Here is a 25126-nt window from a genome sequence, read left to right on the forward strand (position 1 = left end):
GAGTTATTTGAGCTTTTTTAGGGAATAGTATCCATTGTAACCGAGTACATTAAGGTGTGCACTCTCACCCAAAGTCTTCCAGGTGAGAAACAATCTCGGCCACAGCCTCAAAAGCACATGTGGGGACACCTCAGGGTACTCCTCCATCCACTTGTATTGTGTCATTGAGTCACCATTACATAGAGAGGATTCCAGTGACAGTCATCCTATGGGCTCTATAGTGGAGATGTCCACAGAGGACAGTGAAGGCGGAGATGTTCCCGGAATGACCTCTAGGTGGCAGAGTGGAACAATAGATGTGATGGAGTCCTGAGACCAGAGAGCCTCACCCCCCACAATCCCCCTGATCCCCATTATAGGGGACATGAAAAGTCTTCTTTATAAGTCGGATATATACCGTGATCGGTGACCTATAGGGAGTGAGCATGGACGGATCGCACTGTGTATTTGGCGGAACACACAACAGCTGCTCAGTGTGGAATCCCCGCTCATACTTTCTATCCTGTATAACAATCCACACTGAAGGAGTTCGGCGATCTCCGAGCATTGTGCGATGTGCGGACACTTCACTCTGGATTTGGGAAAACAAAATAGCGATCTATTCCAATAATAGAACGTGCAGATCTAGGCGGGCAATTTGAAAATTAAGGCGCTATTCGAGTGAACCAATAAGGAGGAGGAGGAGGGGCGTGCTCTCATTGTCCAATCAGAGGGCTGCAATGTGTATAAATAGCGCTGTAGAGCGGTCTGAACTCATATTCCTTGTATCGGCGAAACACTGAACAGTGATGGCGAGCAGGGCCGCTGATAGGGCAGTACAAGCAGCCCTGTTGTACCGGGCCCAGCCAGCAGGGGGGGCCCGAGCAGATTTCTAGCTAAAAAAAACGAATTTGCTAAATAACTTTATTAACCTGCTCCCACTTGATTGGCAAGGTATATTGTACCTTCCTGGGCCCCATCAGGTTAATAGAGGGGCCCAGGAGGTGAGAGAAGAGGGACTTTTTCTCCATTTTCGGGTGGAGGCATACAATCCCTGCTCTGCATCTGTGTACCTTGTGCTCACTGTATGCTTTCCTGGGCGGATGGATTCAATTGTAATGCGGCTCCCTTCCCTCAATAAGTGCCGTGCTGCTGCAGCCTGATGGAGAGACTGAACGAGAGAGTAATCCATATGCTGGTCCCACAGGCAAGCAATTCCCTTACACACATCACACACACTGACACACATCACACAGGCTGAGGCTTAGTCCCCTGACTCCCCATTGTGTGCTCATGGTCATTATGATGATCAAAGCACAGCAGGTTCTCTATGGCTCTGTCAGTGTAACATGACTGTGTGGTTGTGATTTTCTTAATATATGGCTGTGCTGTGTGTTACAGACTATAACTCAGCACAGCCATAAGAAAGTCAGCAACACACAGCATGTTACACTGACAGAGCCATAGAGAACCTGCTGTGCCCTGATCATCATAGTGACCATAAGCACATAGTGAGATGCTACTTTACACATGTGATGGGGGAAGGGACAGTAAAAACACACAGCCAAGATGCATTTGTACCACCCCCAAATCACTCCCCTTTAAGAATTTTTCACCCAAGCCTTGCAATCAGGTCCGCCTGTCAGTTTTTCCTGTGGACCAGTGGGTGCAGTAGCTGTGTATGATGGGCACAGTGGCTGCGTTTGATGGCACAGTAGCTAAGTTTGATGGGCACAGTGGCGGCAATTGATGGCACAGTAGCTATGTTTGATGGCACAGTGGCGGAAATTGATGGGTACAGTAGCTACGTATGATGGCACAGTGGCGGCAATTGATGGCACAGTGGCAGCAATTGATGGGTACAGTAGCTGCGTATGATGGCACAGTAGCGGAAATTGATGGCACAGTGGCGGCAATTGATGGCACAGTGGCAGCAATTGATGGGTACAGTAGCTGCGTATGATGGCACAGTAGCGGAAATTGATGGCACAGTGGCGGCAATTGATGGGTACAGTAGCTGCATATGATGTTCATATGATTTTCAGTTTGTTTGCGTCCCCCTCATAAATTTTGAGCATCGCCTGCCACTGATGTGGACCGATTGAAAGCCCCATGTAGGTCTACAGGAGTCCAGATATGAATTGACTTGTGTCCATTCAGGTAAAAAAATAAAATAATAGAATAATAATGGTTATTAAAGCGGAGTTCCACCCAAAAGTGGAACTTCTGCTCATCTTCTTCCTCCCCCCCTCCGGTGCCACAATTGGCACCTTTTGAGGGGGAAATGGGGGGGGGGTATAGGGTATCAGCTATCCTTTTCCACTTTCAGGATTCCCTGCCACAGAGCTGTGATGTCACCGCGGGGCTCCCTCCTCCTCCTCTGGCCCCTGGGCCAAACGGGGAGAGAAGCGGGGCCTCGTGCATGTGCAGTAGGGTTTCCGGCGTGAAGCTGAAAGGCTACACTGCCGGGTTCCCTTACCCATAATGGTGGTGGAGCACCCAACAGCTGATGGAAACATCCGCTGCGGGTGTCGAGATCGTTGGACTCCAGGACAGGTAAGTGTCCATTTATTAAAAGCCAGCAGCTGCAGTATGTGTAGCTTCTGGCTTTTAATGTTTATTTTTTTGGGGGTGTAACACCACTTTAAAGGTTCACCTTTTGGAACATCTTACATGTTTCAGCTCCTGCCACCTTTCCCCCAGATTTTGTGACAGTATGGGGTCAAGGGCGGAGCCAGGGGTGGGGTTGTGGGCGGGACCAAGGGGCCCTGTCAGGTATGCTCTATGCGGCCCCATGATTTCTAACAGCGGCCCTGGAGGTGTGTATTCTTGATCTTGAGGCATAAAAGATGACACAAAACTGGACTGACCTGCTTTTGTGTCATACTTAATGATTACATTTTAAAAATCGTAAGCAATTTTGTACTTTTGAAACATAATTTTAATAATTGCACTTTAATGAATTCTAGCACATGTAAACACAAAAGAATACCCATTTTTTTTTAGGCTGGGTTCACACTGGAGCGGCTGCAGTGCAAATCACATGCGATCTCTGTGCGATGCGAGTTCAGCCATACAGATAGTATGGCTGAATTTGCATCGCACCCGGCCCCAAACTCGCACAGGACCCTGCAAACTCAGACAGGAATCGGATCGCATGGTGTGAACCCCCATGCGATCCGATTCTGCTGTGGACCAAAAAAAGGGTCCCGTGCGAGTTTGGGCCGGGATGCGATGCGAATTCAGCCATACTATCTGTATACTATCTGTATGGCTGAACTCGCATCGCACAGAGATCGCATGTGATTTGCACTGCAGTGCGGTGCGAATCACATCCGGTTCTCGTAGCCGCAGCAGTGTGAACCCGGCCTAAAGATGTTGAACTAACATTACATTTCACTATGTATGGTCTGGGGAGGGGCAATGGGTGGGGCCAGGGGTGGGGCTGGAGGAGGGACTAGGGGCGCGGCCAGGGTGGAGCTGAAGGGGGGCCCCGTCAGGTAGGCTGTACGGGGCCCCGTGATTTCTATCAGCGGCCCTGATGGCGAGAACAAAGCAGACCGCACGTAAGTCCACCGGAGGGAAAGCTCCCCGCAAGCAGCTGGCCACCAAAGCCGCCCGCAAGAGCGCCCCGGCCACCGGCGGAGTGAAGAAGCCTCACCGCTACAGGCCCGGCACCGTGGCTCTCCGAGAAATCCGCCGCTACCAGAAATCCACCGAGCTGCTTATCCGCAAGCTGCCCTTCCAGCGCCTCGTCCGAGAGATCGCCCAGGACTTCAAGACCGACCTGCGCTTCCAGAGCTCCGCCGTCATGGCTCTGCAGGAGGCCTCTGAGGCTTACCTCGTCGGACTCTTCGAGGACACCAACCTCTGCGCCATCCACGCCAAGAGGGTCACCATCATGCCCAAAGACATCCAGCTGGCACGCCGCATCCGCGGGGAGAGGGCATAGAGACACTCCTAGCTACTACTCCCTCCATCATCCCAACACAAAGGCTCTTTTCAGAGCCACCACATCCTCCTATAGAAAGAGCTCCATATACTGCATCCTCACACCGACTATATGACTGCAATTCCCGCTACCAGATTTCTGCACATTCCCCGGAAATATCTTTGTATTTCCTTTTCTAGACCTTCGGCAGCAAAGCTGAGCCGTAACATTGTTTCCAAGAATAGTAACACTTCACATTTCTGATGCAGTAGGAAATGTTTTAGTATTTTGCCGATCTCTTTCCAACTTCATATACAATGTAACAATATATAGCCGACTAACACAAACCTGACATTCTCACACACAAGACTAACTGAATTTTCTGCATATTTAACAATTTCTCATTCCAAGCTCCAGGAAAATCGATCTTTGACAAGTTTTTAGAAATATGGGGTGAGGATCGAGCAGCAGGTTAGACAAAGACTCGCATACATTGTTATCGGGAGATGTGATTGTAAAAATAGACAACCGAAAAAAGATTTTTTTACATGTTGGAAATAAAATGTTTCCTGTGACAATGAGGTGAGATCCCGATGGGGGACAATGTGTCAGGATGACACGTGTTACTAATAAGAAATGGCGATAGATTTTATACTGGCAGCTTTCATTACAGGCACTCTTCTTTCTCCTTCACTTCTGATCATCACAAATTCTCCCAACTGGAAAGGAGCGCACTGATCTCATCCCCATCTTCACACCCCCCGCCGGAGTTCTATGGATTGATCCGACAATTGCGATATTAGACCCCTGTCATTTCACACCGTGCAATCCCCCAACAATAATACATAGGCGGGAATTGGTAAGGTCCGTTGTATTGTTTGTAGTGCAGAGTGGAGATCACTAGAAAGTCTCCTGAACACGTGTTTTCTCCTCTGAGAAAGCAGAGACTTTTTGGACTCTCCAATAAAACATTGCTGGCTGTGGGGCCAAAATTTCACATTGTAATCTACACATTTCTGTCGGGTACAGACAAAAACTCATCCCTTTTATACCGCCAAATCCGACATTTTAAATTTCGGTCAGACAGGAAGGACTTCATATTATTAAATCAAACATTTAAATATGTTCTATTTTTATTCCAACGACTCCCCAGGTGAAACATGTGGACAAAATGAGAACCACAGACAACATCAACAGATTTTAATTTTCAATGGAAAGTGGTGTTTATTGGCGGAACAATCTACCTGAAAAACAAGTGAGATAACAATATTGTAATACAGATCAGTTATATTACATCTAAAGAAAATCATGCAATCTGATTGTATAGTGTATGTTTAGCTAAAAAGAACTCCCTTCCCCCCATACTAAAACGTTATAATTCCAGAAATGTACAGATAATGATAGCCCTTTGTATGAGAAGGTGGGTGGCCCTGAGAAGGACCTTTGTTTCGGTGAAGTGGGTAGGTGTCTATGAGGGTTTAGCCTCCGAATCCGTAGAGAGTGCGGCCCTGGCGTTTGAGAGCATAGACGACATCCATGGCGGTGACGGTCTTCCTCTTGGCGTGCTCGGTGTAGGTGACGGCATCGCGGATGACATTCTCCAGGAAGACTTTGAGCACCCCGCGGGTCTCCTCATAGATGAGTCCGGAGATGCGCTTGACACCCCCTCTGCGGGCCAAACGTCGGATGGCGGGTTTGGTGATGCCCTGGATGTTGTCCCGGAGCACCTTCCTGTGCCGCTTGGCGCCTCCTTTCCCCAGACCCTTCCCTCCTTTACCGCGACCAGACATGATAACTCTTCCCTGTTACTAAGAGAAACTGAGAATAGCTGAAGGTCTGTCCGCCCTCTTTTTTATAGAGACTTTGCGGACCTGATGGAAACCACCCTGAGAAAAGGCGGAGTCACACCCATTCATGACACAGAATAGATTTGTTTTTCCACGTTAGGCTCCTAAACATTCTGCTGTTTGGAAAAATATTAAGGCAACAGAAATACATCTAGAGAAGACAAATAGATTCTTCCTTCTTATTGATTTTATAGCTATTCTTCGAAGATTGTACCGAAAATTAATTTTTTTTGGACTCTTCATAACAGAAACCACAATCACCAGATACTATTGTCAATAATAATGTTATATCTATAAAATAGTTCTCTGAAAATGAAAAATATATACGGATAACCCCTTGTTTTTTCATCGGCTTAAGAATTTAGCGGACCTGATAGGAGACTAATGGAAAGGGGCGGGGTCACAGCGTGTTGGTTTTCTGCAGAGAATTTCACATTCTTAGAACCTTGTAAATATTTAGCAAATTGCATGTTACAGAGGGGGAAACCGATCTTCAGACAATATATATATATATATATATATATATATATTTTTTTTTTTTTTTCACTTATTCCTTCACTGTACATACGTATCTGTGTCATGGTTACTACTATTTATTTCACATTTCTTTTTATACATATTCTGGTTGTGATATGAGGACGATCTTAACTGATACATGTCTGAAAGAGAACAATATATATATATATATATATATATATATATATCAGTCACTAGTGATGGACGAACGTTTCGCCCGGCGGTCGTTTCGCGGCGAATTTCCGACATTCGCGGTCCGCACGTTCGAACGCCTTTTTCCGTCGTTCGCCGCGGCGGACTTACGTGTTTAATGTATACAAGAACTTTAACCTTTGGTGACACGTTTATCATGTGATACAGGACAGCCAATTGAGACATGACAGCACATGGACACTTGGACATTCCCCCTAACCTATAAATACACCCGATCCGGTGGCCATTTTACATTCTTTCTTCTGTTACGATAGGGACAGGTTCCTGTGTGGAGTAGGGAGAGATAAACCACTAGCTATTTGGTACACAAAAGTTCTTTTCAGGACTGGTATAGGTGTTAGGTGTTGATAGGTTTGCTGTGCTGCTGATTCTTGCAGCAGCCTGAGTGTCTTTTGTTAGTTTAGAGAAAGGGAAAGGACGGTGTATGCTACAGGGACAGCCAGATTAGTCTTTCATCATCATCATCATCATCATCATCATTAGCTGTTACTATCAAGGTCCACAAAAGAGCTGTTCCAGTAACCACTAATCGTTCTCTTTTTTTGCCAATTTGTATAGGGACAGGAAGGAAGCAGTGTTGTCAGGCAGTGAGGGTAATTTTAAAGACTTGCTGTTATTATTAGTTCCACAAAGGTTCTTTTCAGGACTGGTATCAGTGGTACAGTAATAGGCTTGTACATGTATAATATTCTTTCTTCCAAATATAGAAAGGATATTATACTTGACTGCTGCCCTTCTGCTGCAGTCTGCTAAACATTCACAACTCACTTGTTCCACAAAAGTTCTTATAAGGACTGGTAACTTGGTATAGGGTGCTACGGTACATAGGCTTGAGTGCGGTACAGTCTGCTGTTCTGTAAGGACCGCTATCGGTCCACAATAGATAGGGTTGACGTGCACCACTGCTGACCGCTGCCCTATACTGCAGCAGTCCTTCAGCGGTATAGGGACTGACGTACAGTCTGCTCACTTCCTTGACCCAAAAAAGCACACCGTACTATATGCCCCTACCCTTCTCTTTGAAGAGGTTGAGCGGTGTCATATTTCTACTGGGGCTGCTTATGATATCCCTGTGCTGTGCTGACTTCCTCCTGGGGGTTCTTATTATGAAGGGATCACACTATCCCTGTGCTGTGCTGACTTCCTCCTGGGGGTTCTTATTATGAGGGGATCACACCATCCCTGTGCTGTGCTGACTTCCTCCTGGGGCTGCTTACGGTGCTGCTGTCAGTGCTGTATGTCACGGTGCTGCTGTCAGCGCTGTATGTCACGGTGCTGCTGTCAGCGCTGTATGTCACGGTGCTGCTGTCAGCGCTGTATGTCACGGTGCTGCTGTCAGCGCTGTATGTCACGGTGCTGCTGTCAGTGCTCTGTATTACGGTGCTGCTGTCAGATGCCTCTATCACGGTGCATGTGTCATTCCGGTATGTCACGCTGCTGGTGATCATCTCCTGCACCCTCTTCTTTGCCTACCCTGGTCCCTGACCTTCCCTCTCCTCCATTGCCTTCATTAGCTCCATAGTCCTGAATTGTTAGAACAATTTCCCAAATAAAATAAAAATGCTTGTAGTTATCGATCCCAAATTCACCTCATACATGTATTATGTCATTGTCCAGATGGTGGGACTACGTTTTACCCCCTAATAATTACCACGTGGCCGCAAATTCGACATGAAGGTTTGCAAAGTTCGCCTCCCATTGAAGTCAATGGGGCCCGCGGCGAACGTTCGGTTTCGCGAACGTTTGGGTCCGTTCGCATTTCGCTTTCGCGAAACGTCCCGTCGGAAGTTCGTCCATCACTATCAGTCACCAGTGACATGAACTTTTCATGATCAGATCTGTATGTGATTGTGACTTTATTTCCCCATCATATAGAAAGTAGAGATCTATAATAGAAGACATTTCTCTATCGTGTTCTGTGTGTAGCAGTGGTGAGATGCTGGATTCTGAGAACATATAGAAGTGTTTTCTCATGGTTCAGCAAGTTTTTGCCAAGTTTTTAGAAATATGGGGTGAGGATCGACCAGCAGGTTAGACTATTTGATGAAGGGCGGTACACTGTCCACATGGAGATGGCGTTATGGGATGTACTATACTACCGCCAGGGCGGCACACATTACAGGGAAGAATAGATTCGGGGTTGGAGAGGAAAATCCAGACAGATGGATTGTCAACTCCCCGAAAACCTTTTGTGTTTCATGATCGTCCATCTGGGGAATCGACTATTGATTCCAATATTTTGGCTCAGAATGGACTGTTTTTATCTGTCGGCCAATAGGAGTGTCTGGAGGATCAGACAGACACGGGGATCAATTGTTTAGTCAAAGTAGAATCGGGGGTGACATATGTATATATATATATATATATATTTTTTTTTTTTTTGAGAGAGAATTTAAATCTAATGTCTAGAAAAAAATATTCCTTTATCCTCATAACACTCAACTTGGGTTGTTTATCATTCCAACAATGAATCTCCTTAGAACACACAGCGGCCGCACTAAATAATGAAAGGAGTGAATGGTCGTATAAAATTATCCGTTCCGAAGCCAATTGGCGCTCATATCTGATTTATTAATCATTTTAGTAGAAGAGATGACATGGGAAGCACTGTGTGCCATTAGCGATGTCAGTGTTATGTATGTAGGAGGCGCCCCTGATCTGTGTATGTAGGTCTCTGTGAGGAGGGGGTAGGTGGCTCTGATGACCTGTAAGTAGACGGTAGGTAGGAGGTATAATGGTGCCCCTGGTCGGGGTATGTAGAGCTCTGTGAGGAGGAGGTGGGTGGCTCTGAGAAGAGCCTTTGGGGGGGTGTAGATGAAAGGAGGTCTCCGGTGGGATTATTTCTTCTTCGGAGCGGCCTTCTTGGGCTTGGCTGCTGTCTTGGGTTTAGCCGCCTTCTTAGCCGGACTCTTGGCGGCTTTTTTCGGCTTGGCTGCAGCTTTGGGCTTCTTGGGGCTCTTTGCCACCTTCTTGGCTTTGGCAGCTGCGGGCTTTTTTGCTGGTTTCTTGGCGGCCTTCTTGGGGCTCTTGGCTGCGCTGGGGGCTTTGGTGGTCGCCTTCTTCTTGGGGGACTTGGCTGGCTTCTTGGCGGCCGGTTTCTTGGGGGACTTGGCCGCAGCCGATGGCTTCTTGGCGCTTTTCTTAGCGCTTGCCGCCTTGTCGTCCTGCTGCTTCTTGTTGATCTTGAAGGATCCGGAGGCGCCGTGTCCTTTGACCTGGACGAGGCTCCCCTTAGTCACCAGCCCCCTGATGGCGACCTTGAGGCGGCTGTTGTTCTTGTCCACATCGTATCCTCCGGCGGCCAGGACCTTCTTGAGGGCGGCCAGGGAGACCCCGCTGCGCTCTTTGGAAGCGGCCACGGCTTTGACGAGGAGCTCGGACACGCTGGGACCGGACGGCTTCTTGCTGCCTTTCTTGGCTCCTCCGGCTGCCGCCTTCTTAGCCGGCTTCTTCTTGGCGGCGGCGGGCTCCGCTGGAGGAGCGGCGGCTGGGGCGCTCTCAGTCTCCGTCATGATTCTTCACAAAGGTTTACAAAACGTTCATAACTCGATCATCCCAACACTCTGCCTTTATACAGTACGATCGTCATTTCTATTGGTTGGTAGCAGCACGCTGTCTGCACTGCTATTGGTTACACATTAGACCCACCCACCCACTCTTACTTCAGTAATGGGGAATCTTCTCCCTCTTGTTGTGTTTCCCGGGCAGAGAGAAAAACGATTTTATACTGAAATAGAACGATGTCCGATCGTCATCGGGGACCCGATCTGCTCACTGGACTGTCACTTATCGGGGGTCACTTACAGCTGTCAGGAGCTGCTGAGGAGTCTGAACACAGAGGCTGCAAACACAACCATCCTCCTGAGTGTGGCTCCCATTCTTCCTTCTGTCTTCTTTTCTACACAAATTCTACACAGAAAACAATCTTCTCACATCTCGCACTAGAATGATCTTCACATTAGATGAGTGAAGAGTGACCATCAGGAAACATTTCCCTCTAATACAGAACTCTGCTCATCTATAGCTGAGTAGAAGGAGCCTGGAACAAAAACATCAGCCGGTGACATGAGATCCTTGTGTGATGTGATGGCAGATATTGTTATAACATACAAATGTCTCAGCACATTAAACATGACATTGTGTAATCAACTATGTATCATTATCCGGTCATCATGATACATTGATTGTTATCCAGATACTGTAAGTTTATAGATCTTTTTACTACACAGCTACATATCCTACACAGGTTTGCTTTGAATCCTTCTATCTAGAATATAAGTTTATTGTTTTGGTGATCAAAGAGCCAATCCATCAACAATGGATCCCCCAAGAGATCAAAGAGATCATTTCAGTAACAAGAATTTTACTGAAAATCCTAATATAGTGTAGCTTGAGGTGAATCTTATAGTAAATATTGGCTATTTGTAGGTTAGTGAGGGGTGAATTTATTTCTAAGCTACTTAAAAAAAAAAGAAAAAGAAAAAAGCATTCTGACCAGGAAACTTATTCTATTTCCCAGGACAAGCTTTCATGGTGTTCCCTTCCTCTCAGATCCAAAATAACAAAAAGGAATTCACCTCACCAAAAGTTTGAACCTAGAGATTTAAATATTAGACCCCCTTTACCTCATTATCATCTCCCCTCTGTATCCCAGTTAGTTCCGCTCCTCCTTTCCCTAGATAGCATCTCCTCTCTGTATCCTCAATATCTCCTCTCCTCTGTATCCCCAAAGCACCGATCTACTAGTGTGGATGAATCCCGGCTTATTGTGAAGAAAGGAAACAAGATAGATAGATAGATCCCTCCTCCCCCAACTTTATTCTGATTTATACTCAATATATAGCACACCGCTCCTTCCTATCATTAATAGCAGCGCTCCACCTTATGTACAAAGCATCGCTCCTCTATATCCCGAATAGCACTTATGTATCTCCATAAGGAGGACCTCCCCATCCAACTGGGGCACCCTCCAGTTCGTGGAATGGAGGAGTTGCTCTATTTTCCATACTTGCGGTATACAAATACCACACATGAACCATGTTGATGTTATGTAAGTCCTGCAAGTTGTTTTATATCAGGGAGTTACCTGGAAGTGACCCTCTGGAGATTTACTCTGATCACTGATAATATTCAATACAAAGGAATAAAACAACTGATTCCACTCTATTCCAAATGAAGGTGCAACACTGACACCTGGCGGTGAACAGGATGCATGGCATCTGTACTGAGATCTGCGAAGAGATACAATGTGATTCATTGTAATGTTTTCCTTCCTAATTCCCAAGTTGTGTTTACAATGTAAACTTTGGTAGCTGAACAAGAACAATGTCTGGGGATCTAGTGAATTGGAAACACAAGCGGGCATCTACATACTTGATGTGGTGATTTTTTTTGTTTGTTTTTCTTTTTGGGAAAGATAGATGTACCTGGCTAGCAAAGCCCATCGAATAATCCACAATAATTGTGTACATGGTTAGAATGAAGTCACAGCTCTTATGTTTACTATGTGAGTGGCTCATTTCCACTATACAACTCAAAGACTCCCACCTCCCCATACAAAGAGCCCCACATACATTATTATTGGGAGATCTGATTGTAAATAGAGATCATGGATGTTATATCCCCATGGGAGAACAATGTGATAATGACCACACACCTCTCCATACCAACACATGTTACCAGAATAGATTATATTGAATAAAGCTTTCAGTTTATAGAACAATGTGATCTCATTAATGGGACTCCTCTTCATTCTCCTCCATCTTTTATTTCTGATTAATTTCTTTCAGAGATCATTCAATAGATTCCAATCATCCTCCCCACTTTAAAGGAACACAGATCTCCTCTCCTTCCTCAAAGGATTTAAAAAATAATATCAGAGAGAAACACCCCTGACTGTGATTGGCTCAACTTTCAAACTGAATTCCATGGAACGTTCCAGACAATCCGCCCTCCAACCGCCAAATCCGATAGGAAGCTTTCCATACTTTCCGGAGAACATTGCTCCGGACCCTTTCATTTCCGACACTTCAAGAATCGTTATTTATATCAAATTCATTACGTCTTTGATGTTATTTTGAAATTTCAGAATCTGCCCTGCTATATGATGTTTGCTATAGAGATCAATGAAAAGTCTACAGAACAAGTATGAAGAGAGATATTTTTTTTCTGGAAACCTCAAAAGATATGACTGATTGATGAATGAAACGCCCATAACTGTGATTGGTTATGGCTTCAAATTGAATTTCAAATTTTCCCAACGGAATTATATAGAGCGTTACAGACAAATAATCACCCCTATTATTATCCGACTCTGAGATCCGAGGAGATCATCAGATGAGAGATGTATCCTAGAAATATCATCAACACTTTAATTTCAAGCAGATAATCTGATTAGTCAGGAATGACAGCCAATGGATTTTGATTTTTACTAAAACATGTAAAATACTTCTACACCTTCTCTTTATTCCACGTCCTCAGAATCCAGGATAATCCCTCTGCTGTGTATAGAACATGATAGAGAAGTGACTGCTATTCTAGATCTCTACCTTTCTATGGGAATAATGTAGTGTGCATTTAATCACCGGATCTCCATCATGTCACTGAGCGATGTGTATTTGTCACTCTTTCACAAATGCTGCAGTATTAAAAATAAATAATACATTTGTTCCCTATATTATGGATCACAATGTTATGAAATTTATAAAAATAGGTTATGATCTAAAGGAGTTAATATCCCATTCCACATTCATCCCTTGTGGGTGGTGGGTCTGTAACTCATATATCCAGAAGGTTTCCAATCTGGATACTCCTCTGGTATTGGCTGTGAGAAAAGACCATTTGAAATTGTCTTCACTATCTTGTTGGGGTTTATCTGCCAGCAGTAAAGCTTGGTCGGTGTTCAGAAAATTAAGAAGGTCATTGTCAGCTTCAACCTGAATGTATCCTTTATCAAGAATTCTAATGATATTGGTTTGGGTCTGAAAAGTATCCATCTCAGTACAATTCCTGCCAAGTCGCAAGAATTGGCTATTTGGAACCAACCTCAGCCACGACTTGTGTTGGCAGCTGTCCGTCGGTATAAACCTGTTCATGTCGGTAGGTTTGAAGTGAGTGCTGAACTTAGAAAAGTCGGAACAACAATTTATCTGTAGATCCAAAAAGTTTATTTTAGACTGGCTAAATTAATATGTCAGAGCAATTCCTCTATCATCGTCATTAAGCACTGAGAAGAAATTCTCCAACGCTTCAGAGGTGCCATAGGAGGAGGATATCGTCTATATACCTGGCCCACAGATTTAACTGTGGGTTATCCAAGGCTTAGATGACATCTTCCTCCCACTTATCCATATATAGATTATGTTCTTTGCAAAATCTGAACATATTCTAACATACTAGAGTGAGAAGCCTGCAAATGTTGGGGAAAATATAGCCCATAGCGGGGCAGCCCATATGGTTGTATCTTTTTTATTTTTGACCATCTGTACCGTCTCCTCTAAAGGAGAGGCCCAGCAACTGAAGAAACCCCAGGGGAGGACTCTTCAGGAGAAGGCCGTGCGCAAGGCTGGCTTCTCTGAAGGAGCCTGGAGGCTTAGTTGAAGGACACTACATGGATCTACACTCATACAGTATCGCCAGATCGGCTGAGAGATACTGGTACCGTATGATAGCTCTCAAATAAGGATGAGCCGAACAACCCCCTGGTTCAGTTTGCACCAGAACCTGCGACCAGACCTAAACTTCACGTAAACTTTAGAACCCTATTAAAGACTTTGGGACTCGAGCATTCAAAATCTAAAGTGCTAATTTTAAAGGCTAATATTCAAGTTATTGTCCTAAAAAGTGTTTTAAAAACTGACTTTTTTTGGGAGGAGTGATTTTAATAATGCTTAAAGTGAAACAATAAAAGTGTAATATTCCTTTAAATTTCGTACCTGTGGTGTGTGTATAGTATGTCTGTGAAGGGGCGCATGTTTCCTGTGCTTAGAACTGTCCCTGCACAAAGTGTCATTTCTGCAGGGAAAAAAAGTCATTTATAATTACTCGCGGCTATAATGAATTGTTGGCTCCCCATAGTACAGAGAAGTCATTGAAGGTCATTGATTAAAAAAAAAAAAAAAAAGCGTGGGGTTCTCCCAAATTCAATTGCCAGGCCCTTCAAGTTTCACTCACCCAGGTCACCCAATGCCTGTAATAATACCGCTAACAGCACGCTGCTCCCTGCTGGCCCCTCTCCTCTTCTCGTCCATCCTAGGAGATGTCCCGTAAAGTGCAAGCACCTGCGACGGACGGGAGGGAAGGAGGGGCCAGCGGGGAGCAGCACGCCATTAGCAGTATTATTACAGCCACTTCAAGGGGCCTCTCGTTAGGCCAGGCACGGGCCCCTAATGGCTCCGGGCCCTCGGACAGTGACCGAATGACCGATGGGTAAGTCCGCCCCTGGGTAGACACGACCTGTTGTCAGCGCTCCACAGGCCCTGCTGATTTTAGGTAGCATTACATTTGATCCATTTATCCTTCTCTTCATCAGGGGCTCAGTTCTGCAACTGAATTAAACTTTCTATATCCCACTGCTCTTGAGGAGGGGAATTTGTCCCCTCTACTTGGACGACCCCTACAGTGGGTGTGACTCCAAATGCCAGAAGGGCAGCATCCTTTGCAGTTTGGCTAAAGTATTTCCTCTGGCTGTCATGTCATTTCCCTTTGAATGTCCTTTTACCTTAAAGATGGCAACTTCTGCTGGTTTCTGAAAGGCCTCAAATAGCCACTCTATGAGTTTTACATGTCTCACTGGCTTCCCTGCACTAGTCAGAAAGTTCCATGCTTTCCAAATGGGCCCAAAATTGTGAGCTATTGATGATGTCCAGCAGCAGGAATAGAGGGGGAGGGGATCCAATCGTGGGGCTGCCAGTGCCTTCAAGGCTAGGGTAACCAGACATCCCTGGTTTCCGGGGACAGTCCCCGGATTGAGGACACTGTCCCCGGACCAAGTCTGTCCCCGGTTTGGATTTGAACAGAGGCTGGGGCAATTTTAAAGACAGTCAGTGCAAAATAAAATACAAAATCTGAATTACACACCCCTGCTCCACCGCACCTACTAGCATTGGGGGGGGGGGGGGTGTATTTTTTCCATTATCTGTGCCCATTTCTGATGATCATAGCCGTCTGCCTGTTTATCTCCTTGCCTTCCCTGATGGAATGATCTTCCTCCGCTCCCCACCCAGTAGTAGTCAGGGCCAGAGAGTGAGTCCTGAGAGGCTGTGAGGCGGACAGTGGCGACGATGGGCAGAGAGAGGCAGCTGAGCTCAGCTCACGTGTGTCCAGTAGCAGGAACAGAGGGTAAGCGGATCTAATCGTGGGGCTGACAGTGCCTTCAAGGCTTCAACACAGGTGTGCTGTGAGGGGGGTCTGTGAAAAGACTACATTGCACTTTGTCTGTCTCTCTGGAATAATGGACGGTATCAGAATGCTCTGTCACAGTGTGTCACATAATATGGCTGTTGGGTGCTGATTTTGTTAACTTATTGGTCAAGTTAAGTGTCAGCATTCATGTTATGTGACACACTGTGACAGAGCCATGATTGAGTACCTGCTGCCTGGGAGTTATTATCATAATGCTGATGATGTTAACCAGTTGCCGATCGCCTGATAGCAGATTTACTGCTACAGGGCGGTCGCAATGCGCACGATCACGTATACACATAATCCTGCATTTCTGGGTATGGGAGCCAATCAGCGATGTCCAGCGGTACCCACTGATCGTTATGTACATAGGCAGAACGGTGGCCTGCCTATGTAAACAAGGCAAATTGCCGTTCTGTCAGTATGGAAGACATTGATCCTGTTTTCCTACAAAGCAGGTACAGGGATATATGCCTTTCCTTAATAAAAGCACCTCCCACACAGTAAGAAACACTTGTTAGGCACACATTTAACCCTTTTATTGCCCTAGATGTTATCCCCTTCCCAGCCAGTGTCATTAGTATAGTGACAGTGTGTATTTTTAGCACTGATCACTGTATCTGTGTCACTAATGCCACGTACACACGACCGGACTTTTCGACAGCAAAGGTCCGACGGAACGAGTCCGTCGGACAATTTGACGTGTGTGGGCTCCATCGGACTTTTGCTTGCCAAAAATCTGGCGGACTTTAGAAATAGAACATGTTTTAAATTTTCCCACCGGAACTTCGCCGGACCGAGAAATCCATTTGTGTGTATGCTAGTCCGACGGACAAAAACGGACGCTAGGGCAGCTATTGGCTACTGGCTATGAACTTCCTTATTCTAGTCCGTACGTCATCACGTTCGAATCCGTTGGACTTTGGTGTACTTGTGTGTGGTCAAGTCCATTCTTTCGGAAAATCTGACGGAACTCCGCCGAAAGTCCGTCGGAAAGACCATCGGACCTAGTCCCTCGAAAAGTCCAGTCGTGTGTATGCGGCATTAGTGTCCAATTTGTCCACCGCAATATCACAGTCCAGTTATGAGTCGCTGATTGCCCCCATTACTAGTAAAAAATAAATAAATAATTGTCCCCGGATTTCATTTGAAAAATCTGGTCACCTTATTCAAGGCTTCCACACAGGTGTGCTTTGGGGGTGTCTGTGAATAGACTACATTGCACTGTGTCTGTCTCTCTGGCATAATGGATGGTATCAGAACTCACAGGCAGCAGCACTTATTGTTCAGAAGTTCACAAAATCAGCACCCAGCAGCCATGTTATGCGACACACTGTGACAGAGCAAGCCAGAGCCATGATAGAGCGCCCGCTGCCTGCGAGTTATCATAATGCTGATGATCTTATCCAGTTTCTGATTGCCTGATAGCATATTTACTGCTACAGGGGAGTCGCTCTGCGCAGGATCACTTATATATACGTAATCCTGCATTTCTGGTAATCAGAGCCAATCAGCGGATCCTGCGGACTCGCCTAGTGGTCTGCCTATGTAAACAAGGCAGTTCACCATTCTGTCGGTATGGAAGACATTGATCTTGTGTTCCTGCAAAGCAAGTACAGGGATCTATGTCTTCCCTTAGTAAAATCACCTCCCCCACAGTGATAAAACACTTGTTAGGCACACATTGATTGCCCTAGATGTTATCCCCTTCCCAGCCAGTGTCATTAGTACAGTGACAGTACATATTGTTAGCACTGATCACTGCATTAGTGTCACTGGTTCCTACAAAGTGTCAAAAGTGTCACTAATGCCGCATACACACGAGCGGAATGTCTGACAGAAAAAGTTAGACGGAATCTTTTCATCGGATATTCCGATTGTGTGTGTGCCTCATCTGACTTCTTTTTTTCAAAAATTCTGACGGACCTAGAAATAGAACATGTTTTAAATATTTCCGGCGGAACCAATTTCTATTGGTAAAACCAACGCATGCTCTGAAGTAAGTATGGGACGGCAGCCATTGGCTACTGGCTATTGAACTTCCTTTTTCTAGTCCCGTTGTATGTGTTGTACGTCACCACGTTCTAGACGTTTGGACTTTGGTGTGATCGTGTGTAGGTAAGGCAGTTTCAGCGGAACTCCGCCGGAAAAACTTTCGGAGTTTATTCTGATGGGAAAACCAGTCGTGTGTATGCGGCATTAGTGTCCGATTTGTCCACCGCAATATCGCAGTCCCACTATGAGTCACTGATTGCGGCCATTACTAGTAAAAAAAAAAAAAAGATGTCCCCGGAATTCATTTTAAAAATCTGGTCACCTTACTAATAGATATCTTAGTACTATGTGAAAAGGGCCTCTGGCTCTGTAGGGGTAAGAACCATAGGTCTGGAGCTCGTCTGTATAAGTACCTGGTACTCAGGTCGCGTACCCATGCAGAGATCGTGAGAAGGGACCAGCCGCCAAGCTCCAGAGTCTTCAAGCACTCCACCCCTTTGGGAACTCTCCGTGTAAGTGTCCGGACTCCCCTGGCTGGCATTTCGCCCCCCTCCCACGCTCACCCCATGGTCCGTTAGCAGCCTCAGGCTTGTGAGAACAGTCCTCTTTGACAATATATCATTTGTCAATAAGGTGGACTAGAAGGACCAATGCTTTATCACCTGCTACATGTTAGCGCAAGTACTATCTCTCCTGCTCCACTGAGGGGGGGGGGGGGGGGGGGAGTGTAGAAACCCCCTGTAGCTAAGTCAGAAGGTGGGATCAGAGTGTCCCAAAAAGTGAAATAAAGGAAAGAGAAGGAAAGGCAAGGGGAGAAGTCCAGGTTGATCCAGGATTCAAAGTTATGTGCCCGGGCACAGAGAAATGTTACGGTAAGAGGCCCAAGGCTCCCAGACAGTGTTAAATCTATTCATTCTATCACATAGTTTTGCTACAATATTTTCCTGTGCCATTATCCATGAAACTTTCCTCTTGAATCCCCTAAATGGTTACAGTAGGGGTTTTTCATGCTTTTGCGATCGTCATCTTGGCTCCTAAAGCCGCGTACACACGGGCGGACTGTCTGGCCAACTAAGTCCGTCAGACAATCCGACAGACAGTCTGTCCTACTTTTGAATGAACTGACTTGACCACACACGATGAACAGACAGTCCGCTGAAAGCGTGCGCGATGACGTGTACAGCACGTACGACGGGACTAGAAATACGACGTCCAATACACTGCAATGCAACCTTCGGCCGTGTAAATCCTTTCTGAGCATGCGCCATACTTAGTCCGTCCAACTTGCCTACTCACGAGCGGACTGTCCGCTGAAACCAAAGTTGGACGGACAATATTACGGAAATTCCGAAAGACTTAGTCCGCCAGACTGTCCGCTGAAAAAGTCCGCTGAAGCCCACACACGAGCGGACTGTCCGCTGAAACACGTTTCAGCGGACTAAGTTGGACAGACAGTCCGCCCGTGTGTACGCGGCCTAAGAGAATATAGAATGTGATATCCTGTGTTTGGGTAACTCAGAGATAGGCCGGTTTAGAAGGGCAGCGGTAGGATCCGGGGGTCATAGAGGAGTTTGTTATTCCCCTTAGAGTGTGAAAGACCTTGTTCCAAAAGGATCTAATTCGGGGACATGACCACCAAATGTGGAACATGGTGACATCCAGGTCGCACCCGCTGTAACATAAAGGCGATATCCCTGGGTAGATCATTGCTAGCCTGGAGGGGACATAGTACCACTTAGTTAGAATCTTGGGATTAGCTTCTATCAGGGAGATATTTAAAATACCTTTAAAGGAGCGTTGACTCACGCAATACCATTCTGTCGACTCCCAGGAGCAACCGGTGTCCACCTCCCAGGCTCGAGCGTACGCCGGAATATCATCCCTGCTCGCCAGAGCAGAATATATCAGGGATATTCCCCCCCTCCAATCCATGCCATAACCCACCTTATAAACCGATCATTCCACGAAGGGATTGTTCCCAGCATCCTCAAACAAGGCATCGCCTGATTATAGCTACCAGATGTAACTACCCCTTTCTGTCATTTCTTCTCACCCCCCCCCCCCCCTCATATTTATCTCTTCTTTATGTACCAATCCTGGTGAACTACCCCCGCCCCCCATGAGAATTACCATGATGACCATGTAAATGTTATGTTTCTATGCCTCCGTTTGGCCTACGGCCTTTTGTCAAACAACATTTTGGTTTTAGTAAACTGTTTATTGATCTTTCTACATGATTTGGTTATGCAGTTCACCCTTGTGCCTGCATATATGGATGCTATTCTCTGTCTTTTGTAGCCACTGTTTGTGCTATATTCTACTTTCATACCTGTCTATTGTTTACTTTAATGCTCGAATACTTTGTATTTGATTTGAAAACTAATAAAAATACAATTTAAAAAAAAAAAAAAAAAAACAAGGCATCGTCAAACCTCTACTCAAGAAACCAAACAACCGTAGGCCAATTACAAGCCTCAACACCATTTTGAAGATCATGGAGAAAGCTGTAGTACATCAGCTACAACTTCACCTGGATACTCACAAACTCCTGGACCCACTGCAATCAGGCTTCCGCCCGGGTCATGGAACAGAAACAGCTCTCCTCAAGATTTGGGATGACGTCCTTGAAGCAGCAGATGACGGAGAGCCGTGTCTCCTCGTACTGCTAGACCTAAGTGCAGCGTTTGATACAGTAGATCACAATACTCTACTCGTCCGCCTCACAGAAGTAGCCGGAGTCCAAGACATAGATCTCCAATGGTTCGCGTCCTTCCTAGGAAATCGGTCACAGACAGTGAAACTAGGAAAATTCCTCTCCAAAACTCAGGCAGTCGCCTGCGGAGTCCCTCAAGGCTCTCCGTTGTCACCCGTTCTCTTCAACATTTACATTCGCCCACTCCTTCAAATCATCAGATGCTCAGATCTCTGCTTCCACTCTTACGCTGATGACACGCAACTTTATTTCCGGATCAATGGAAAAAAAGATCACCAACAACTTGAAAACTGCCTCAAATCAATAGAGGACTGGATGACCACTAACTCCCTCCAGCTGAACGAATCAAAGACAGAGCTTCTTATCTTACACCCAAATCATAAGCCCGCAACCAAAACCTCCTGGTCTCCACCAACCGTCTTTGGGCAGACTATCTCCCCAAAGACCAAAGCGAAGAGTCTCTGGGTTATTTTAGATGCACAAATGTCAATGGATGTGCAAATAGGATCTGTAGTCAGTGGATCTCACCATCTGCTGCGCATGCTTCGCAGACTCATTCCTTTTATCCCAAAGAATGACAAAGCAGTGGTAATTGGAACAATCATTAATTCACAACTGGACTACGCAAACTCGCTTTACATAGGATTACCACAATATCAACTTGCGCGATTACAACTGATCCAAAACACGGCGGCAAGGCTGATAACAGAAAAAAAACCCTGGGAATCCATCTCCCCTTTGCTGAGGAGCTTACATTGGCTAACCGTAAAAAATCGGATCATGTTCAAGACCCTTTGCCTCACCCACAAATGCGTGCATAGAGAAGCTCCGCAATACCTAATGGAGAAAATAAATCATTACACACCAAACCGCAGTCTTCGATCAGCCAACAAAAACCTCCTCCTCGTGCCCAAAGCCCGGTATAAATCCAAGGGGGATCGGAGATTCGCTGTCCAAGGGCCTCGGCTATGGAATGCTCCACCAATCAACATCCGCCTGGAAGAAAATCACCTGGCTTTTAGGAAAAAACTCAAGACCTTCCTCTTTCAGCAGATGATCAAAGCTCGCCACAGCACCTAGAGGCGATTCAGTTTGCATTGTGCGCTATACAAGTATTTCATTCATTCATTCATGGCATTGGAGCACCACTGCTCATAAGGGGTGATGGTGTGTGGTGCCTGTCTGCTAGTGCCTAATGAGTTAAGGAAATGTGCAATGGAAGCTAAAGATTCCGCTGAAAGACTCTCCACATGGATTCTGAGGATCATACTATTGCCTCGACCTACCAAGCACATATCCAGCCTAACAGGAAGAATCAATCCATCCAGTTCTGGTTCCTACCAAGTGGCTGCACCAGTGTCGAACCTAACCCATGCCAGGTGCGCAGTCCATTTCTCCTCCCTGCACGATCCAATAATCCATGGCGACTCAATAACTGAGATCCGATACCAACCACGGCCTTGAAAATGATCTCCCTTAACACAAAGGGTCTTAATAACCCATTTAAGCGTTGTGCCCTGATAAAAGAAGCTCGTTCCCTTAAAGCAGACATCATCTTTGCTCAGGAAATGCATTTTGCCGTCAATAAATGTCCTAGACTGAACTTTCAAAATTTCCCCCATGTGTATTTGGCCAACGCCCCAAAAAAGACCTGTGGAGTTCTCATCGCCATCAGGGACTCTGTTGCCTTTCGCCACATTCATACAATAGCAGACCCTCAGGGGCATTACCTCATCCTCCTCTGTGAGATAAATTAAGCAACTTTCACATTTGTTAACCTCTACACTCCGAATGTGAAACAAAGGAGATTCCTAAATCCATTACTTACACAAGCCTTGGAAGAAAAACAAGGCACAGTACTTAGTGACGGAGACTTTAATACCATTCTTAATCCGGACATAATCCACTACCCACACGAGAATAATCGAACATTCCATAGCTCCACTTTTGTGCAAACATGAACTCTTCGACATATGGCGATGCTTTCATGGCTCGGAGAAGGACTTTACTTTCCTGTCGGCAGCCCATGCCTCTTATTCACGTATAGATTTTTTCTTAACCGATAAAATGTCCTTACAAAATGTTATCCGTGCTGACATTGGTACAATTTCTTGGTCGGACCATGCTCCAATCAGTATGGAATTTGATGATACTCTTCGTAGTACACTCTATGACTAGTGATGGACGAACTTCCGACGGGACGTTTCGCGAACGCGAAATGCGAACGGACCCAAACGTTCGCGAAACCGAACGTTCGCCGCGGGCCCCATTGACTTCAATGGGAGGCGAACTTTGCAAACCTTCATGTCGAATTTGCGGCCACGTGGTAATTATTAGGGGGTAAAACGTAGTCCCACCATCTGGACAATGACATAATACATGTATGAGGTGAATTTGGGATCGATAACTACAAGCATTTTTATTTTATTTGGGAAATTGTTCTAACAATTCAGGACTATGGAGCTAATGAAGGCAATGGAGGAGAGGGAAGGTCAGGGACCAGGGTAGGCAAAGAAGAGGGTGCAGGAGATGATCACCAGCAGCGTGACATACCGGAATGACACATGCACCGTGATAGAGGCATCTGACAGCAGCACCGTAATACAGAGCTGACAGCAGCACCGTGACATACAGCGCTGACAGCAGCACCGTGACATACAGCGCTGACAGCAGCACCGTGACATACAGCGCTGACAGCAGCACCGTGACATACAGCGCTGACAGCAGCACCGTGACATACAGCGCTGACAGCAGCACCGTGACATACAGCGCTGACAGCAGCACCGTGACATACAGCGCTGACAGCAGCACCGTGACATACAGCGCTGACAGCAGCACCGTGACATACAGCGCTGACAGCAGCACCGTGACATACAGCGCTGACAGCAGCACCGTGACATACAGCGCTGACAGCAGCACCGTGACATACAGCACTGACAGCAGCACCGTAAGCAGCCCCAGGAGGAAGTCAGCACAGCACAGGGATGGTGTGATCCCCTCATAATAAGAACCCCCAGGAGGAAGTCAGCACAGCACAGGGATAGTGTGATCCCTTCATAATAAGAACCCCCAGGAGGAAGTCAGCACAGCACAGGGATATCATAAGCAGCCCCAGTAGAAATATGACACCGCTCAACCTCTTCAAAGAGGAGGGTAGGGGCATATAGTACGGTGTGCTTTTTTGGGTCAAGGAAGTGAGCCAAATGAATTAAGAAGGTCTGTGTGCTTGATTAAAAAAATAGTTTATAGACATATACATGGTCTACTGGTCACATGTGTTGAATTCCTCCGAGATCCATGCCTCATTCATTTTTAGAAATGTGAGGTAGTTAACACTGTGGTGAGCTAGGCGAGTACGCTTATCGGTCACAATCCCCCCTGCTGCGCTGAACGTCCTTTCGGACAGGACACTGGATGAGGGGCAAGCCAACAGTTCGATTGCAAATTGGGCAAGCTCTGGCCAGAGGTCAAGCCTGCCCACCCAGTAGTCTAGGGGTTCATCACTCCTCAGAGCGTCCACATCGGCCGTTAACCCAATGTAGTCGGACACCTGACGGTCTAGGCGTTCCCTGATGCTGGATCCGGATGACACCTGTCGATGGGTCGGCTGAAAGAATGACCTCATATCCGAAGTCACCAACACATCTTCAAACCGGCCTCTTCTTGCAGGCGCTGTTGGATTGGTACCCGCAAATCCTTCTCTGGGAGTGGGAATTGCTCCTCTGCCAGCGCACGCAAAAGCAGAATGCAGCATTTCTCGAAGCAAGGCCTGGAAGTGCTGCATTCTGACAGCCCTCTGCGACGGCGGTAACATTTCCGCCATTTTGTGTTTGTACCGGGGGTCTAAGTACGTTGCCACCCAGTACTGGTCCTTGACCCTCATGCTTTTTATACGGGGGTCCCTATTAAAACACTGGAGCATGAAGGCCCCCATTTGCACTAAAGTGGAAGCGGTGTGGTGGCCTGGCTCCTGCTCATCATCCAGGATAATGTCGTCCTCTTCATTCTCCTCTCCCCATCCTCGCACAACAGGGATCCCAGAAAGGTTTAAAGCATGCTCTTCTTGCTCCTGCTCATCCGCCCCGGCACCATCCTCCTCTGACTCCTCATCAGACTCCTGTTGTTGACTTGTCTCAGATAGAGTAGCCCCCCCTGGGAATTCATCCAGCATTGCGACTTCCTCATCTTCCCGCTCCTGCTCCTCCACAGCCTGATCAATGACACGACGCAATGCACGCTCCAGAAAGAAGGCATAAGGTACCATGTCACTGATGGCGCCATGGCTGCGACTGACCAGTTTGGTGATCTCCTCAAATGGCCGCAGAAGTCTGCATGTGTCGCGCATGAGCAGCCACTGGCGCGGTGAAAAAAAACCCAGCTCCCCAGAACCGTTTCTTTCGCAGAGTTCATACAGGTAGACGTTAACTGCACGTTTCTGCTGGAGCAGCCTATCAAGCATATAGAAGGTTGAGTTCCATCGCGTCGGGCAATCGCAAATAAGACGTCTGACCGGCAGATGGTGTCGCCGCT

The 25126-nt window shown here is 46.4% G+C and overlaps 3 protein-coding genes and 1 long non-coding RNA gene across 4 annotated transcripts; 2 read left to right on the plus strand and 2 right to left on the minus strand.

The window, feature by feature from the left end:
- Positions 1-3520: 3520 nt before the first annotated feature.
- On the plus strand, positions 3521-3993 carry LOC143927330 (histone H3). Its single transcript, XM_077451335.1, has one exon. It carries the CDS (start codon positions 3521-3523, stop codon positions 3929-3931), a length of 411 nt encoding a protein of 136 aa, XP_077307461.1. The 3' UTR covers positions 3932-3993.
- Positions 3994-5108: 1115 nt separating this feature from the next.
- Positions 5109-6272, minus strand: LOC143927331 (histone H4). The gene has a single exon (XM_077451336.1). The coding sequence runs from the start codon at positions 5698-5700 to the stop codon at positions 5389-5391; it is 312 nt and encodes a 103-aa protein (XP_077307462.1). The 5' UTR covers positions 5701-6272; the 3' UTR covers positions 5109-5388.
- A 2740-nt stretch (positions 6273-9012) lies between these two features.
- Positions 9013-10036, minus strand: LOC143927332 (uncharacterized). The gene has a single exon (XM_077451337.1). The coding sequence runs from the start codon at positions 9996-9998 to the stop codon at positions 9324-9326; it is 675 nt and encodes a 224-aa protein (XP_077307463.1). The 5' UTR covers positions 9999-10036; the 3' UTR covers positions 9013-9323.
- Positions 10037-10163: 127 nt separating this feature from the next.
- LOC143926906 (uncharacterized) lies at positions 10164-13160 on the plus strand. The gene is made up of 2 exons (XR_013262153.1): positions 10164-10686; positions 12276-13160. It is a non-coding gene; the product is annotated as an uncharacterized LOC143926906 (long non-coding RNA).
- The last annotated feature ends 11966 nt before the right edge of the window (positions 13161-25126 follow it).

This window comes from Lithobates pipiens, unplaced genomic scaffold, assembly GCF_037356315.1.
Source record: "Lithobates pipiens isolate NorthernLeopardFrog02 unplaced genomic scaffold, aLitPip1_a1.2 Scaffold_23, whole genome shotgun sequence".
Lineage (NCBI taxonomy): Eukaryota > Metazoa > Chordata > Amphibia > Anura > Ranidae > Lithobates > Lithobates pipiens.

Excerpts from the sequence above, each read along its gene's own strand:
- LOC143927330 (XM_077451335.1), top strand. The coding sequence starts at position 3,521 with ATGGCGAGAACAAAGCAGACCGCACGTAAGTCCACCGGAGGGAAAGCT.
- LOC143927331 (XM_077451336.1), bottom strand. The coding sequence starts at position 5,700 with ATGTCTGGTCGCGGTAAAGGAGGGAAGGGTCTGGGGAAAGGAGGCGCC.
- LOC143927332 (XM_077451337.1), bottom strand. The coding sequence starts at position 9,998 with ATGACGGAGACTGAGAGCGCCCCAGCCGCCGCTCCTCCAGCGGAGCCC.